Source organism: Phycodurus eques, chromosome 5 (genome assembly GCF_024500275.1).
Source record: "Phycodurus eques isolate BA_2022a chromosome 5, UOR_Pequ_1.1, whole genome shotgun sequence".
Classification (NCBI taxonomy): Eukaryota; Metazoa; Chordata; class Actinopteri; order Syngnathiformes; family Syngnathidae; genus Phycodurus; species Phycodurus eques.
The window spans coordinates 9,423,811-9,443,173 of NC_084529.1; the positions used below are offsets into that span (position 1 = coordinate 9,423,811).

General features: G+C 46.6%; 1 protein-coding gene across 3 annotated transcripts in view; it reads left to right on the plus strand.

The window, feature by feature from the left end:
• The window catches only part of trhr2 (thyrotropin releasing hormone receptor 2), a 33,758-nt gene extending 25,271 nt beyond the window's left edge, over window positions 1-8,487 (plus strand). Inside the window, exons 6-7 of one of the 3 annotated variants that reach the window (XM_061677412.1) lie at window positions 2,767-3,162; window positions 5,973-8,487. In XM_061677412.1, the coding sequence (XP_061533396.1) occupies window positions 2,767-3,162; window positions 5,973-6,002 (426 nt within the window). In that variant the 3' untranslated portion in view covers window positions 6,003-8,487. Of the gene's footprint in view, window positions 1-2,766; window positions 3,671-5,972 lie in introns of those variants that run through there. The other 2 variants (XM_061677413.1, XM_061677411.1) reach the window with 2 other exon arrangements.
• The last annotated feature ends 10,876 nt before the right edge of the window (window positions 8,488-19,363 follow it).

The window sequence follows — 19,363 nt, forward strand, 5'->3', positions numbered from 1 at the left end:
GAAGAAGGAGTCCTATCGGGCCTTTTTGGCCTGTGGGACTTCTGAGGCAGCTGATGGGTACCGGCTGGCCAAGCGGAATGCAGCTCTGGTGGTGGCTGAAGCAAAAACTCGGGTATGGGAGGAGTTTGGTGAGGCCATGGAGAAAGACTTCCGGACGGCTTCGAGGAAATTCTGGTCCACCATCCGGCGTCTCAGGAGAGGAAAGCAGTGCACCACCAACACTGTGTATAGTGGGGATGGGGCGCTGCTGACCTCGAATCGGGACGTTGTGAGTCGGTGGGGAGAATACTTCGAAGATCTCCTCAATTCCACCGACACGCCTTCCCATGAGGAAGCAGAGTGTGAGTTCTCTGAGGCGGGCTCTCCTATCTCTGGGTTTGAGGTCACCGAGGTAGTTAAAAAGCTCCTAGGTGGCAGGGCCCCGGGGGTGGATGAGATTCGCCCGGAGTTCCTAAAAGCTGTGGATGTTGTGGGGCTGTCCTGGTTGACACGCCTCTGCAACATCGCGTGGACATCGGGGATAGTGCCTCTGGATTGTCCGACTGGGGTGGTGGTCCCCCTTTTTAAGAAGGGGCACCGGAGGATGTCCGTCGGGAAGTCGTATCTCAGATTCAGGAGGAACAGTGTGGTTTTCGTCCTGGCCGTGGAACAGGTCTACACCCTCGGCAGGGTCCTCGAGGGTGCATGGGAGTTCGCCCAACCAGTCTACATGTGTTTTGTGGACTTGGAGAAGGCGTTCCACCGTGTCCCTCGGGGAGTCCTGTGGGGGTGCTTCGGGAGTTTGGGGTACCGAACACCCTGATACGGGCTGTTCGGTCCCTGTACGACCGGAGTCAGAGTTTGGTCTGCATATCCGTAAATAAGTCGGACTCGTTCCCGATGAGGGTTTGACTTCGCCAAGGCTGCCCTTTGTCGCCAATTCTGTTCATAACTTTTATGGACAGAATTTCTAGGCGCAGCCGAGGTGTAGAGGGATTCCGGCTGTGACCTCCAACTCTGACTGGAGCAGTTCGCAGCCGAGTGTGAAGCGGCTGGGATGAGAGTGTGAAGCGGCTGGGATGAGAATCAGCAACTCCAAATCTGAGACCATCGTCGTCAGTCGGAAAAGGGTCCTTTCCAGGTCGGGGATGAGATCCTGCCCCAAGTGGAGGAGTTCAAGTATCTTGGGGTCTTGTTCACGAGAGAGGGAAGAATGGAACGGGAGATCGACAGGCGGATCGGTGCAGCGTCTGCAGTGATGCGGACTTTGTATCGGTCCGTTGTGGTAAAGAAGGAGCTAAGCTGAAAGGCGACGCTCTCAATTTACCGGTCGATCTACGTTCCTACCCTCACCTATGGTCACGAGCTGTGGGTCGTGACCGAAAGAACAAGATCCTGGATACAAGCGGCAGAAATGAGTTTCCTCCGCAGGGTGTCTGGGCTCTCCCTTCGAGATAGGGTGAGAAGCTCGGTCATCCGGGAGGATCTCAGAGTAGAGCCGATGCTCCTCCACATCGAGAGGAGCCAGATGAGGTGGCTGGGTGATCTGATTCAGATGCCTCCCGGACGCCTCCCCGCTGAGGTGTTCCGGGCACGTCCCACCGGGAGGAGAACCCGGGGATGACCCAGGACACGCTGGAGAGACTACATCCTTCGGCTGGCCTGGGAACGCCTCGGGATCCCCCCGGAAGAGCTGGATGAAGTGGCTGGGGAGAGGGAAGTCTGGGCGTCCCTGCTAATGCTACTGCCCCCGCGACCCGACCCAGGATAAGCGGTAGAAAAAAAAGAAAATGGATGGATGGATGTATCAGAATAATCCCGTTTATTTGGTCACATATCAAATATGTAAGTATACCTTCATTGCTTAAAGTGTAAATCACAAAGTCAGGTCACAGAGACTTGATCATTTTCTGATGGTGAGCAACAACAAGAATCAATAATGCTTGCAATATATAAGGACTAAAGTATTTAACAATTTTGTATACCAAATCATTTGTATAACAAATGCATGGTCTGCTAGGTCAAACATTTTGCCATTCTCCCACTGTGCCCACCTGTAGTTGTGCTGCTGGATCCTTCCTCCACTGAAAAGATCCGTTAGCTTTGCACATTTTGGTTCACATCTGGTGTGGGCGTAGGGGGGCGTAGACGACCGGCTTAGGCCTTGTCTGCTGCTTACCAACAATTGTTGGTCCCAGCGCGCACGGCACAAAAGCAAGGGTCCAATGAGCAGCCTGCAGGCTATAAACTATACCGGGACTCCGGCCGGCAGCCGGGACACTCGGCTTAGCATGCACGAGCACATCGGCCTTGTTGACATAAGGCTTCCCGAAAAGCCGTCTTGTATTTGTTGAATAGTAGTCTGTAATTATGTTTTGTTAAAAGATGGCTGCGTGTATTGGAAATTATGTAGGAGAGAACGGCCGTTTGGGAGTTGTCCCGAAATTCCCAATTGCCTGGCAGTCACTACAGCCTGTCATTCAAAGCACATGTAGCATTAGCAGTTAGCCACTGCTAGCGGTGAGGCCACCACTCAAAAGCAACAACAATCAATCGGGTCATCATCATTCAGGTGGTTTTAAAAATGAGAAAACTAGTCCATCTGTATTCTTATTCAAGATGGTGCACATTTGTGCTATTTTAAATATTACAACAATAGGGAATTGGTTGTTAATACTTTACTATTTATTGTATGAGAAACAGCCCATTAATTCTGTGATTCTGTGGAAACTCCATCGCTGTAAATTGTGTTTAATGCGGTCTCTCTTCTCTACCTCCTTTCTACAGGTGACAAAGATGTTAGCTGTAGTGGTGATCATATTCGCTCTGCTGTGGATGCCCTATCGAACACTAGTTTTGATCAACTCTTTTGTATCCACACCCTATCTGGATTCCTGGTTCCTATTATTTTGTCGGACCTGCATCTATGCCAACAGTGCAATCAACCCTGTGATATACAATGCCATGTCTCAGAAGTTTCGCTCAGCATTTCGTGGGCTGTACCACTGCAAGCAGAAAGAGGGAAAGCAGAGGACATTGTCAGCCATTCCTGCCGGCTTCAGTACGACCCGTGACCCACCTACTAATATTAGTGGACCCAATGAAGAAACCAAAAGAGCCATTGTAAACATTGCTTCAGATTTAAGCACAAAACATAATGGAAATGGTCATCAAGCGACAAAGGTGATCAATGGCGACAAAGCAGACAATTTTATCAGATCAGCAGCTTATTGTTTAGATGTCAGTTCCATTGACATGTCCCTGCTAAGTGATGTGAAAGGGTCGCCATCAAATGATAACCAAGTTAATGTTCCTGACGCATAAAACAAAAAACTCAGCTGGATGCTACGGTAATATATCGATGGGTAATGATTCATATACATTTGAAATACCCTTCTCCTGATTGATATACAGTGGGTACAGAAAGTATTCAGACCCCCTTAAATGTTTCACTCTTTATTATATTGAAGCCATTTGCTAAAATAATTGAAGTGATTTTTTTTCCTCATTACCCCATATTGACAAAAAAAAACGGAATTATTGAAATATTTGCAGATGTATTAAAAAAGAAAAAATGAAATATCACACAGCCATAAGCCCGACTGGTGGAGGGCTGCAGTGATGGTTGACTTTCTAGAACTTTCTCCCATCTCCCGACTGCATCTCTGGAGCTCAGCCGCAATGATCTTTGGGTTCTTCTTTACCTCTCTCACCAAGGCTCTTCTCCCCCGATTGCTCAGTTTGGCCGGACGGCCAACTCTGAAGGGTTCTGGTCGTCCCAAACGTCTGTTCGGTCCCTGTACGACCGGTGTCAGAGTTTGTATGCTGGAGAGACTATGTCTCTCAGGCTTGACTCGGAAGAGCTGGAGGAAGTGACTGGGGAGAGGGAAGTCTGGGCTTCCCTGCTGAAGCTACTGCCCCCGTGACCTGACCTCGGATAAGTGGAAGACAATGGATGGATGGATGGAATTTCTTTTTTTTTTACGCCTGTTAGCTATTTTGGGAATGAAATCATTTATAATAATTTCTTGCTTTGGAAGGTGGAACAACCATCGAACATTTTCAAAATGTTGACAAAATGTGTATGGGGAAGCTGTAATAGGCTACAGTACAGTCAAAAAGTGGGTGTCCAGGATCAAAGGCGTAGAACAAGACCCTGCTTTGAGTGATCTTGCGTGACCTCCGTAACAAGAAAAGGATCGGCAGACCATCTTTAGAGAGGGTTGAGGCACCGTTAAGAGAAGATCATATGCCCCTTGCCCATTGTACCGGTTCTACCCCCAACCAGCATTGCCGATTTTGAATCGCTGTCTTAACTTCACCGTAGTTAAGCTTTCCCTCACAGGAAAACACATTTCCAGGCTTAGCGAGCCGCACGGCGCGCCGCATCAACCCATTTAAAAATAGTATATAAAGCATCAAATATTATGTATTACATCAATACTTAACTGCGATTGGCTGGCGAGCATTTCAGGGTGTACCCCGCCTCTCGTCCCTAAAATAGCTGGGATTGTCTCCAGCACGCCCGTGACCCTAGTGCGGATAAGCGGTACTGAAAATGGATGGATGGACATCAATACTTAACTATATTCATAATGTATAATGTACCTGTGGATGAAAAAGCAAAACTTGTGACCAGAATGTACGCGAACGTACGTACACGCTGGGTATGCTCAAAGGAATAAAACCAGCGAGCCTCCTTTCAAATATCCACACTCTCATTTTTATTCTCACCAACACCCTCTCTCTTTAGCAACCTCCTTCTTCCTTAACTATTAATCCATCCATCCATCCATTTTCTGAGCCGCTTTTCCTCACTAGGGTCGCGGGCGTGCTGGAGCCAATCCCAGCTGTCATCGGGCAGGAGGCGGGGTACACCCTGAACTGGTTGCCAGCCAATCGCAGGGCACATACAAACAAACAAACAACCATTCGCACTTCACAGTCATGCCTACGGGCAATTTAGAGTCTCCAATTAATGCATGTTTTTGGGATGTGGGAGGAAACCGGAGTGCCCGGAGAAAACCCACGCAGACACGGGGAGAACATGCAAACTCCACACAGGCGGGGCCTGGGATTGAACCCGGGTCCTCAGAACTGTGAGGCTGACGCTCTAACCAGTCGTCCACCGTGTCGCCTTAACTATTAATCTATCATTTTATTGTTTAACGAATGTCATAAAGATACCGAATACACAGCATCAAACACCTATACCAGGCTCGCCGGCAATACACTTGTGCAATCGCTCTGTGCGGGGGTGCGTCGGCAACTCTACACGATGGGCCGGTCCATTCGGGTCCGACCACGTCGTGCAGTGTGCGACAGGCTTAAAGCAGCTTTTGTTCTGTGGTCGACTGAGGAGGTGCTGGCATTTTTGTCCATAATGGCAGAAGATGAAATATAGTGAGATGGAAGGCGCAACAAGAAATGAGTGTGTCACCTTCTTCTTGATCCCGCTCCAATCCCTCCCACTTTTGATGGGTGCCTGTTGTAAATGAAAAGCAACGGAGGCCAGGCTGGGCCAAGTGAGGCCGGGGCAGAGTGGGGCCAGGCCATTCTGGAACTTGTAACGGGAAAGCGGCAATAGAGTCACCATTGATGACATCGCCATCATATGTTATCCTTGATGACATAACCCTACCCCCCATACACATTTTGCAACCTTTTTGAAAAGGTTTAGTTGTGGTTCCTCTTTCAAAGCAAGAAAGTCAATCACAGCTCTCTGCTTCTGACGGGCATCCAACAATGACATCAGTCCCAAAATGGCTAACAGGAAGAGGACAGGCTTAAACTAAACTTTTAAAAAGTAAAAGCGTGAAAATTTCGGGGGAAAAAATCAATTATTAGTAGGTTTCATTAATTTCGGTTCATTCCTGTTTTGTACTGAGCTGATCTGGATCCCTTTTTGCAGCTCTCTTTCACATCAAGAAGTTGATATACATTGCCTTTACTCTTTTCTATGCTTCCTCTGATGTTCATTGCATGTTTTCCAGCTCAGCCTTGGTCTACACAAGATCCAGTGATTAAATCAACCGCTCTCAGGAGTCTCTCAGCCGACACAGTGCGATGGCCGGCTGTATTAGCAGGTAACGCGCTATAGTGATTTTGATGTCACTTCTGGTCGACAGCTGATAATGATTTTGCCCAACATGATGCCGCCCCTTATGTTGATTAATCATTCTGTTTAATCAGAGTTGTGTTTTGACCAGTGCTGGCACATCCAGTACAATGTATAAGATTCTTGCCTTTAATTTTCCGTTGGTTTAGTTCCTAAACATACAATCTAGGGCAGGCCAAAGTAAATGCACGTGCTAGTCTTTTAGAGGCTTTTATCCTGTTTAAAACAAGGTCACTACTGAAAGATGCCTGCTAGACCAACCTGTTTCTCTGTAATGAGCGTTACCAAAATAGTATTTAATTGTGCTCTAGCTAACAATAGAGGTTGTGGATATTTTTGATTGATGCTTAATCCATTCAGCAATTTATGTATTCACTAGTTTGAATAAACATTCATTATGAAGCTATGGAATCCATTCCTTAGGGAAACGAAATGTTTAAATGTGTCAGAAGAATAAAAAAACACTGCCAGGAAAATAAATTCCTTTTCCTTTTCCTATTTTTTTATTTTTCCTTTTCATTTTCTGTTCTGTTCTTGATCTCGTATTATAATTATAATATTTAGTGTTGCCTGTTATGTGATTGGGTACTTTTACATCACTTTTCCTATCCATCCCGCCCAAAAATGTGTATTTGTTTGTTTGGCCTTAAAAGAATGTATGATTATACTATCTGTATCGCAAGCACGTGTTCATGCTGATACAGACTGAAATAAGACATGAATCTACACAAAACCTTACAATGTCACTGACAGTCAAATTCAATATTTGATCCAATAGTTATAGTATTTCAGTGCTAACCTTGTCAAGCTGCTGTTTTTTTTCCATTGACCATTACATTTTTTATTTTATTTTATTGTAACTTGCCCTATTTGGCGGTTCGGTCAAGCAGAATGGAGAATCTGTTTCCCTTTTGAGCCAGAAAAGATTTACTGTGCAACAGAGGATTTAGGATTTTTTTATACTGCTACAGTGGTTCTTTGTAATATGATGGATATTTATAATAGGTCACTGATGGTGTAGTGGTACACTCGCCTGACTTTGGTGCAGGCAGGGTGGGCTCAGTTCCCACTCAGTGACGGTGTGAATGTGAGTGTGAATGGTTGTCTGTGTCTACATGTGCCCTGCGACTGACTGGCGACCAGTTCAGAGAGTAGTCCGCCTTTCGCCTGAAGTCAGCTGGGATAGGGTCCAGCGCCCCGCAACCCTATCCAGGATAAGCGGTGTTGAAAATGGATGGATGGATTTATTGAAAATCTCAGTCGCACAGAACAAGGTCTTAAAGGGGAGGGACCGAAAAGAAAAAGGAGAGGACAAAGAGAAAATAACCACACACACACACACACACAAATAGACAACACGAGCTATAAGAATCTAAACCAAACAAAGGATTATATGCATACAACAGTGTTACATTGGATTCAAGTTTTCCACAGGATAGTAGTGCTACACCCTGTGAGGGAAGAACAGGACAATGTAGGACAGGACAGGAGGGGAACAGAGCAGGACAAGGGTAGAGGACCCGGCTGTGTAACTGGAGTGTGGTGTGAGTGGCTATGTACATTCTTAACATCTGTAGAAATGGAGTGCAAGTGAGGGGACATCACAAGAAGTTTGCCGTATCACAAAAGTTGTTTATGGCAATGAGGGGCTTGCTCCACACCAAGCAACTAAATCCCAAGGGTGTGTGTCTGTGAACACATGCAAGGGAATTGACACCATCTTGCATGCACAATAAACGTCAGAGGTGGAATTGCTGTGCCAGCACAATGGGGACAGAGGACCCCACCTCACCCAGCCGACAAGGGAGGGCGGGCCCAGCGGCCCCCCCGAGAACGGCCTAGTCGAAAAAACCACCCACACCAAGGGATCCGCGGCGGTCCACCTGACCCACCGAAACACCATTACATTTAGTTCATAAGTTAGGACTGCATTGTAAAAACAGCCCCTTATAGTGTAAGTCTTTCTGAGTTGGTAATTTGTAAGTTTTGAAGTTTTGAGTCTCAGACTGTATTTCGGAAAATTTGTGTTTAGAGGGAAAAATGTAAAATATTATTTTAATTAAAATAATCTATGGAGAGAATTGCAAAATGCCTGTAATGAAATGTCCGACCTGATTACATTTTGTGTGATACAAATATGTATTGTGTATTGCTTTATTGACATCATTTAAAAGTATGGGTTTCACAAGATGAAGTGTTTATCAGCTGTGATAATCTGCCCTGGAAAGCTGCTTTTGTTGTATGGTATGTTCAATGCATTGTAAATATCTATATTTGAATATTTTGTGTTTTAAATTGACTTTATTCCTACAATCTCTTTGAAATATTGTACTTGCAATTTGTGCATGCATAGTAACTTTCTTCTCATTGAACCAATGTCAATAAATAGTGCAGGGAATCTCTTGGTCACAGCTCATTTCTAAATAAGTAAATACTGCTCAAAAGAAGCAGGAACTGATTGGCAATTAGTAAAACAATCCATGCAAGATAATTGTTTTGTCTGTGGTGGGCACAGATCATTTCCTTCTTCTCCATGAGGTGGTGTCTGCAGCTCTCAGAAGTGGTTCATTTAGGGCCATATTCTCCCGTTCACGCACAAGTCCTTTTTTACACGCATGGGCTTATGCACTTTTCATTCAAGCATATTATCATGTCTAGACACCCACCGTACATAAGTTGTTAATAAACGAGTAAACACCAAAGAGGTGTGATTCATGGACAATGGAGGCTGGCTCAAAATGATTGATGCATGGACTTTTCCATATACTTGTGAATGTCATTGAAATCCGCAAAAAGATAAATTACAAATGAAATATGAAAATGCCTTATATAGCAGCTGTTTAGTCGGCCAGTCAGCACGTGCAGACCGCTCTGGCTGAACTTACACTTTGAACAAGAGCACTTTTTTTTTTTTTTTTTTTTCACTCAATACAAAATAAATCCATCCATCCATATTCTGAACCGCTTATCCTCACCAGGGTTGCAAGTGTGCTGGAGCAGACTTTAGGGTGAGAGGCAGGGTACACCCTGAGCTGGTCTCCAGCAGATTACAGGGCACATATAAACAAACAACCATTCACAGTCAGATTCACAACTACAGTCTATTTAGAGTCTACAATTAACCTACCATGCATGTTCTTGGAATGTTGGAGGCAAGCGAAGTACCCAAACACAACCTATGCAGGCACCGGAGAACATGCAAACCCCATACAGGAAGGCCGGATTTGAACCCAGAGTCTGTATCTGCCATGAAGATGCGTAAATGACAGACATCAGTCAATGGGAGAATCTGTGCAACCAGAAAAGCGTGTGACTGCCCAACTTGTCCCTCTTATGCACATAGAAGAATAACACTGTATTGTGAGTAATTGCTACAATCACAGAACAAAGACGATCATTCACAACCAGGCTAGCCAAGTGGCTGCCTGATATGGTGAAGATAGGGGTGTGAGAGGTATAGTGTTAACTGCCACATCTTGTTAAAAGGCATAGGATATGATAAGCTTCACATTGTTTGTTTTGGGGAAAAAACATGGTAATTGTTTTTTATTTCTTCATTTTTGTTTCTTTTTTTTTCTGAATAATACAGCAGGCACTGCACAGCTACCAGTTACTTTAATTCACTGCCAGTCCTCCATGTTAACATGGATACTTGAATTCAACAGCCGTCAATGGCAGTGAATGAGTTAAAAGAAGCTGGCCGACTGGCTGCAAATGGTAAAAAATGAGGTGTTGGCCTAACGTTAAAATAGAAAGATGTAACTATTTCCACTGATATTTTCAAGTCAGGCTGCACGGTGTCCGACTGGTTAGAGCGTCTGCCTCACAGTTCTGAGGAGCGGGGTTCAATCCCCGGTCCCGCCTGTGTGGAGTTTGCATGTTCTCCCTGTGCCTGCTCCCCGTGGGTTTTCTCCAGGCACTCCGGTTTCCTCCCACATCCCAAAAACATGCATTAATTGGAGACTCTAAATTGCCCGTAGGGGTGACTATGAGTGTGAATGGTTGTTTGTTTGTATGTGTCCTGTGATTGGCTGGCAACCAATTCAGGGTGTGCCCCGCCTCCTGCCTGATGACAGCTGGGATAGGCTCCAGCACGCCTGCGACCCTAGTGAGGAGAAGCGGCTCAGAAAATGGATGGATGAACTATTTCCACTGATATTTTCAAGTCAGGCTTCACGGTGTCCGACTGGTTAGAGCGTCTGCCTCACAGTTCTGAGGAGCGGGGTTCCATCCCCGGTGCCGCCTGTGTGGAGTTTGCATGTTCTCCCCGTGCCTGCTCCCCGTGGGTTTTCTCCGGGCACTCCGGTTTCCTCCCACATCCCAAAAACATGCATGGTAGGTTAATTGACAACTCTAAATTGCCCGTAGGTGTGAATGGTTGTTTGTTTGTATGTGCCCTGCGATTGGCTGGGAACCAGTTCAGGGTGTACCCCGCCTCCTGCCTGATGATAGCTGGGATAGGCTCCAGTACGGCTCCCTAGTGAGGAGAAGCGACTCAGACAATGGATGTATGGATGGATTTTCAAGTCATTTCAATTCAACTAGTGTTGAGTACATGCCAGAAGACTTATCTAGCTAAGTAGAGATAAATTGACTAATATTGTGGAAATTGTTCCTTTGTTTTACGTTGAGTAAACACGTCAGGTTTTACAGTGTGGGGAGTAAGACACGTGTCGGGTGTGTACAATTTCCACTAGAGTCGGAATTTAAAGTGCTCCCAGCCTCAAATGTAGAACAAAACAGAGTACTGTATTGTGTTTACAAGAAAAGCAGATAGCAAGAATTCCATGTCTGACTTGCAGCTCGGACTTCAGGAAGAGCGTTTTTAAAAAAGTCCCCCGAAAGTGGAGGGGGACGGATCAATGTCATTATGAATCTGAAGGGATCGTGTCCCCCACCCCGTCCCTATTGCCATCTGTGCCATTGATCCATACAAACCGTGACCAGAAGATTTGCTGTAAATCCCAGCACAGTGAGAAGAGCGTGGAGGAGACACTGGGAGACAGGCCAGTTCACCAGGATAAGTAGAGGAGAAGGCCAGAGGGGTGCACTATAAGCAAAGGTCTTGGCCCCGAAAGTGATCTTTTGCAGTGGAAGCAGAGTTATGACTGGATTTCCCAACCTACCACTTCTCTTCCAGTCACTGTGCCTGGGTAAAATAGATGAACAGCTGGCTAAAATCATGTTCTCAAGGGAGTTGTGTGTGAGTCGGTTGTGTGTGAATTGGTCAGGATAGTGCAAGAACTTCACTCTTTAGCTTGGACTTTCTGTTGCTTGGTTGATTGTTGATTTACTTGTATACACTAAACTAAATAGTGAGTTGGAATTTTAAACAAATCATTCTAAAATATGTTTTGCTCTAAACACCATAACAATAGATTTGAAATGAAACAAACAAGATGTGCTTTCACTGCAGACTTTCAGTTTTAATTTGAGGGTATTTACATCCAAATCAGGTGAGCAGTGTTGCAATTACAAGTTTATATATGTGCCCCCCACTTTTTAAGGGACCAAAAGTAAATTAACAATAATACATCAAAGCTTAATTTTTTACTACTTTGTTATAAATCCTTTGCAGTCAATTACAACCTGAAGTCTGGAATGCACAGACATCATCAGGCATCTATTGCAACTGTCTTCAGTTCCTGCTTGTTCTTGGGAGATATTGCCTTCGATTTTGTCCTCTGCGAGTGAAATGCATGCGCAATGGGTTTCAGGTCAGCTGATTGACTTGGCAATTGCCTAACATTCCACTTCTTTGCCTTGAAAAACTGTTTGGTTGCTTTCGCAGTGTGCTTCGGGTCATTTGTCCATCTGCATTGTGAAGCACCATCCAATGAGTTCTAAAGGATTTGGCTGAATATGTGGAGATAATCTTCCCCGAAATGCTTCAAAAAGAATCTTGATGCGTTTGTCAGCTGTCACATAATCAATAAAGACAAGGGTACTGGTTGCATTGGCAGCCATACATGCCCATGACACCCACGCACTACCATCACCATACTTTACTGATGAGCTGGTAGTCAGGGACCATAAATATTGGGACATCGACACAATTCTCATCCTTTTGGCTCTACAGACCACCACAATGGATTTGAAATGAAACGAACAAGATATGCTTTAACTGCAGCCTTTCAGTGTTAATTTGAAGTATTTACATTGAAATCATGTGAACACTGTAGGAATTACAACAGCTTGTATATATGCCTCCCATTTTTTTTTCAAGGTACAACACATAATGAGACAACTGGCTGCTCAACTGTCCCATGGCCAGGTGTGCATACAGTATACGGCTGCCAATGGAACTTCTGATGATGTGACTGCTGAAAAAAAGCAATGTTTCAGGCAATATTATTCGTTCATATTTAGCTAAATACTTCAGGACTCATTGGACGGTGCTTCATAAAAGTAGCACTTGATAAAAGTACCATAACCCAAAGTGACTCGGCAAAAAAATCTCAGTTATGTTTGACTCAACTCTCTCCATATTAAATGCACATTAAGAACATTTCCAGAACTGTGTTTTTTTTCATCCCCTCAATATTGCCAAGATATGGCCCATTTTATCCATTAATGATGTAGAGATTATAGTTCATGCATTTGTTACGTCTAGCCTTGACTATTTTAACGTGCTACTTTCTGGTCTTCTCATGTCGAGTATCAAAAGACTGCAGTTAGTACAAAATGCTGCAATAAGACTTGAGGAGGACAGAAAATTTTATATTACATTTTTTGAACTTTTTTTTTTTTTTTTTTTAAACCTGCTCTGCTCGGCTGGTTGGTCATGCAGAATGGATACCTATAGCATGACCTATTCCCCACCCACCCCAGGGGGAGTGACAGGCCCCCACCCGCCAACAAATCTTGCAGCAGCAGCTAGTCGCCGGCCCAATCACAGGGCAAGCCGGCAAACCGCACCAGGTGGAGAGGAGGATGGATGAGAGCGCCTGACGGGGGGACAAGAATAGGGGGGGCCATGGAGGGCCGCCACGCTGCATGTGAGGGAGCCCTATCTCCCGCAGCCAGTCAGCCAGGACCTGTCAGAACGGACCAGTTGTGGTCCGCAGCACGCACTTTATCAAGGTCGGATTTAAAAGATAGCCCTTTTGTTTGAATCCACCCATTTTTCATGTGAGTAGAAGGATTAGAACACGTAACTAACAGGTGTGTCCTATTGCATTGTTTATTGAAACAATAAATAGAGCAAAATGTCAACGTTCAGTTGCAGATTTGGGTTTTGCCTGTGAATACTACAGTGGGTACGGAAAGTATTCAGACCCACTAAAATTTTTCACTCCTTTTTATATTGCAGCCATTTGCTAAAATCATTTAAGTTAATTTTTTTCCACATCCATATTGACAGAAAAAAAACTGAATTGTTGAATTTTTTTGCAAATTTATAAAAAAATGAAAACTGAAATATCACCTAGCCATAAGTATTCAGACCCTTTGCTCAGTATTTAGTAGAAGCACCCTTTTGAGCTAATACAGCCATGAGTCTTTTGGGAAATGATGCAGTTCTTCACACCTAGATTTGGGGATCCTCTACCATTCCTCCTTGCGGATCCTCTCCAGTTCTGTCAGGTTGGATGTTGAATGTTGTTGGGCAGCCATTTTCAGGTCTTTCCAGAGATGCTCAATTGGGTTTAAGTCAGGGCTCTGGCTGGGTCATTCAAAAACAGTCACGGAGTTGTTCTGTCGTGCCACTCTGCCATAAAGCCCCGACTGGTGGAGGTTTGCAGTGATGGTTGACTTTCTCCCATCTCCCGACTCCATCTCTGGAGCTCAGCCATAGTGATCTTTGGGTTTTCTTTATCTCTCTCACCAGGCTCTTCTCCCCCGATTGCTCAGTTTGGGCGGACGGCCAGCTCGAGGAAGGGTTCTGATCGTCCAAAACGTCTTACCGAGTTAAACATATGAGTGTCATAGCAAAAGGTCTGAATACTTATGGCTGTGTGATATTTCAGTTTTTCTTTTATAATAAATCAGCAAAAATTTCAATAATTACGTTTTTTTTCTGTCAATATGGGGTGCTGTGTGTACATTAATGATGAAAAAAATTAACTTAAATGATTGTAACAAATGGCTGCAATATAACAAAGAGTGAACATTTTAAGGGGTTTTGAAAACTTTCCGTACCCACTGTACCTTTATACAAGTTAGAGGTACAACCAACATGAAAATATATCCATAAGTGAAAAATAAATATATTATTATATTAATGATCAAACGTGAACCAGCGAGCCATACTTCAACAAGCTACCTTTCGAAAAAACTAAAGTGGTTCATTAATTGTAGGGAAACGTTTTACCTATGAAAGGTTATTCCTAGTTCAGAGTTCTCTTGTTGTGACTGTACGACATACACAGCACAATGTGAAGGCTTCTTTGTTATTTTGGTTTCCGACCGTGCCGACCACAAACATGGAATGCTAGCAGACGCTAACAACGCACAGCTAACTGCTATGCCAATAAACAACTTGCGTGCAGCGAGCATTTTTACCACTCGGACCCATGCAGACGTATGCAGACTGTGTTGCCTTGTTGGCAAGGCACTTCGCTCTTCCGCAAAATGTTATTGTCTGGCGAATTACCTTCTGCCAGCGACGGCAAATGCTGGCCTGCGATGCTTGGCTCGCCTCTGCAAATTCGGCCGCTTGGAAGATGAGATGAGTCGTGAAAAGCTAGCAGAGCACACAAGTGATCCCAAGCTATGGGAGAATCTATTACTATCGACAACCTCCCGCTGTCTAAAGCTGTGGAAATGGCATTCCAGTTGGAGAATGCTGCAGTTAACACCTTGCTCTCCCTCCTGCTGGCACTGACTTGTCGCTCCAACCACTCAACTCTCTGACTTTGCCTCCTCCTACAACAACGCTGAGGTGACTGCCCCTCGCCCTGCATGATGACATCATGGCAGAGCTGCAGAAACCTGTGTACATTGTGGTGCATGGGGTGACGACTGCCCTACACAATGACCTCCTCTCCAAGGTACTGGATGTACTAGCCAGCCACAACCTCACACTGAATGAGGAGAAGTGCATATTCACAGCACCTGCCATCGGGTTTGTGGGATTTCGCCTGCTGACAGCCTGATTCCACTTCACTTGAATGTCAATGCCATATTGTGCCTGCCGGATCACTAATGCCCAGCGTAGCAGTCCTCCTTTTCGGGGATGGCAGCCGTCTACATGCGTTTCCTCCCCAACTACTCCAATAACACCGCACCGCTGAGGGCCCTCCTGAAACAGGACACCCCCTGGTCCTGGACACCTGCATGCTCTTCCGACTCAAGTCATAACTTACCTCTCCACCTGTACTTGCCCATTTTGATTTGCAGAGCCCCAAGTTTATACCCTGCAAGACTGTCTTGTCCCAACTCCAACATGGGACTGATCGCCCAGTGGCATTAAGATCATCGTCACTCACTCCTAATGAACAAACTCGGTTGGGGAGAAGTTAGATTCTGGCCTGTGTTTGGACATGTGAAAAGTGGCACATGTACCTGTATGGACTGTACTTTACTCTATGGACAGACCACCAGGCTCTCACAGCCTTGCTGACTACAATGGGGTCAGGGCACAAGCTGCTGCTTTTGTACCGGTGGACTGAGAGACTATAGGCATATATTACATACACTATAGGCATACTCAGTTCACGCCTGGCAGGGATAATGTGGTGGCAGATTTGCTTTGCCGGTCCACCTGTTGTCCTGCACCGGACACCAACCAGGACACCTTGGAAGAGGGACTGGTCCTCTTGCCGCACATGCCCCTCCAAGCTGGCGTCTCAATGGATGAACTCCAGAGGGTATCCATTCAGGACCCTACATTGACCCAGCTCCGCGCTTGGCCCGCAAAGGTGTCGGAGGAGCTGGCACCCTTCTAAAGGGTCAAGGGCGCGCTCTTGTGCTGGAATGACGTCTGCGTGGCTAGGGGGCTTTGTACGGTGGTCTCAAACGCCTTGAGGCCCAGCATTCTTACCATGGTCCATGAGGACCACCTCATGACCACACTGCAGACGCCTGGTCTGGTGGCCGGGCATCGACAGACATGTGGAAACCGTGGTGAAGGACTGCACAGCGTGCCTCACCAGCGACAAGACTGGCCAAGCTCCACCTCTTCCTCTACAACCCCTGCCATTGCTTTCCACCCCGTGGACCCACATCCAGGTGGATATCTGGGGTTAGCTCCCTGCCATACCTCAACACCAGCTGTTCCTCCTGGTGGCATACGACCTCCATTGTAAGCACCCCAAGGTACTGCCAGCCGGGTCCGTCACTACCAAACTCATCACAAACTTTCTGTCCTCCCTGTTTGCATGCTGGGGTATGCCTGGCCGTTAACGGGCCTCAGTTCATCTCGGCGGGCTTCGCGTCTTTCATGAAAGGGAGGGGAGTGGAGCACATAAAGACACCCTTATACCAACCCAAGGCCAACAGCGGCGTGGAGAGATTCAACCAGATTTTCAAAAACGGGCTCAGAGCACACCTGGCAGACGGCCTTCCCTTCTCTGCTGCACTAAAAGGTACTCTGTTGCACTATAGCACAACACCACATGCCACAACGGGAGCCTCCCCAGCCCTCCTCATGCTGGGACGTGCAATGTAGCTTCCCCTTGACTGCCTTCACCCTCCAACTGGGGTCACTCCAGCACTGGTGCCCTCCCCGGCCAGCAGGGTGGCGGATATACAGCGGAGAATGAAGAAACTGTTGGACGAGAAGCGCCGGGTGAAACAACCTGTACTTGCAGTGTCTGATCGCATAAACTGAGCTCATTCTGGATGGCTCCAATCCAGATCACTGCCCAACTAGGACTGGCCACTTTCCGTCTAGCTGACGGTTCACTTCAGTCCACCTGACGGCTTTAGGAGAGCTGTCACGTTACAATAGTATAATTTAACTCTGGACCCAAAGCTAGTGGAGGCTGAGAGGGTTGTGGTGAAAGGTTTATTGGAGGAGAATGATCAAAGTGGATCCCTGGGGCGTATTGGCAGGTTGTCGGAACAGGGAACGTGCGGCAGGCGGTGGCGTGAGTCGGTGGATGGCTTGGCACCGTGGTGGAGGAGGTCAGGCACAGCAGGTACACGGAAGGAGCACTCAGGACAAGGAAGAACATGGAGGTCAGAGGTATGGCAAGAGTAGCGTAGGTTACGTGCAGGTTTGAGAGCCGTTGTACCACAGGAGAACAATGATACTCTGGCAAGAGTTTCCAGGATCTGGCAGGCTTTTATGCAGGTGATTGATGACAGGTGTGCGGCCGAGGTGGAGCTGATTGGAGAGAGAGGGAAGAAGGTAGAGAGGGAGAAGGCCAGAGGAGCGCAAAGCGCCACCCAACCTCCAACAAAAGAACTGCAGGGCACAGCTCATGACAGTACCCCCCTCTCAAGGGATGCCCCCTGGCGTCCTACCAGGTTTCCCCGGGTGAGCCGCATAAAAGTCTCTAATAAGGGAGTCATCTAATATAAGCTTCCAGGAGCGTTCCTCCGGACCATACCCCTCCCAGTCTACCAGGTACTGCTAACCCCTTCCCCTGGGCCTCACATCAAGGATGCGCGAAACTGTGAAGCCTGGGCGGTTGTCAATAACACGGTTGGGGGTGCGGGGGGTCGGAGGCGGCACGGACGGAGGGCTAAGGGCGCAGGTGAACAGGCTTGAGTAGGGATACATGGAACCTTGGATGAATTTTCAGAGACTGCAGAAGTTTTAGTTGAACAGACGTGGGATTAATGATTTTTGTGATCGGGAATGGGCCAATAAAGCTCAGAGTCAGTTTGTGGGAATCCGTCTGGAGTGGAAGGTCACGGGAAGAAAGCCAAACGGTTTGACCCACCTTGTACTCAGGCATAGGGGAGTGAGGAAGGTCCGCGAGCCATTTATTTTTCTCCGCGAATTGGATTAACATCCTTCCAGACAGCCTGGCCCCCTTGAGTTGATCCCTCACCGTGGGAACCGCCACAGCCTGCTCCTGTTCCCTAAATAATGGAGGTTGGAAACCATAGCAAGCCATGAACGGGGTCATACCTGTAGCAGAGCTGGTGAGGGAGTTGTTGGCGTACTCAATCCACGGGAGGAATGAGCTCCAGGAGATAGGGTTGTGTGCGGCAACACAGCGAAGGGCCGATTCTAGGGACTGATTTGCCCGCTCCGTTTGCCCATTGGTGTGTGGATGGTATCCCGACGACAAGCTGGCTACTGCACCTATCGCTTCACAGAGCCCCTTCCATATAAGGGAGGAGAACTGAGGACCTTGGTCCAAACCAATATCGATGTGAATTCCGTGGAGTTTCAAAACATGTAGGACAAGGAGTTTAGCAGTTTCAAAGGCAGAGGGTAGTTTGGGGAGGGGTACGTAATGGACATATTTGGAAAAACAATCGACAGTCGTAAATATTATAGTGTTACCTTCAGAGGGGGGTAGGCTGGTAACGAAGTCCAAAGCAATGTGGGACCAAGGGTGGCTCGGGATAGGCAAGGGGCGCAGCAAACCAGCTGGGGGTAGGCGTGAAGTCCTACCTTGGGCACAGACGGAGCAGGCTTGGACGAACTCCCAGGTGTCTTTGGCCACGCTAGGCCACCAGAAGAAATTTTGTTTTATAAAATGAATGGTGCGGGTGATTTCGCAAGATTTCGAGGGGACCTGCTAATTCATTTAGGGCGTCTTCTAGTGGCTGTCTCAAACAGTAGGGACGCAGGGAGGAATGCAGTTTATCAAGCTGTGGGGGAGTCACTGTGACACCTCAGGTTGTGGTGAGCATGTCCGCTACAACGTCCTGGTACACCAGTAAGGCGTCTGGCAGGAACCATGTGAGTCAGCTGTGCCTGTGGAACCTGAGCCCCATCCAGCTCGAGTCCACCTTAGGCCTCATTATCTAGACGATTACATTACTGACTTTTAATATTGACACTTTAGCCAGTGCTTAGCCCATTGCGTGGCCAAATATTCCACAAGGCTAAGCGGGTAAACCGGCAGTCTACCTGGTTTGCTCAGCTAATGAGAGCCTTCGTTCTGGTTTTGTTTGTTGTTGCTTGGGACAATTGTCTGAGTTCTATAAAAGGGTGTGGGTAAGTGTTACAGCATTGTCGTAAAAAGGATGTTAAGCAATTTGGACATGTACAGCTGAGCTGTGGGAATAAATTATTGTTGCCACAGTCATTGTATTGACCCAATTGGACACAACACAAGTAAAGTACAGATACCTGAAAAATCTACTTAAGTACAGTAACAAAGTATAAGTAATTCACTACTTCCCACCTCTGGTCTTTAC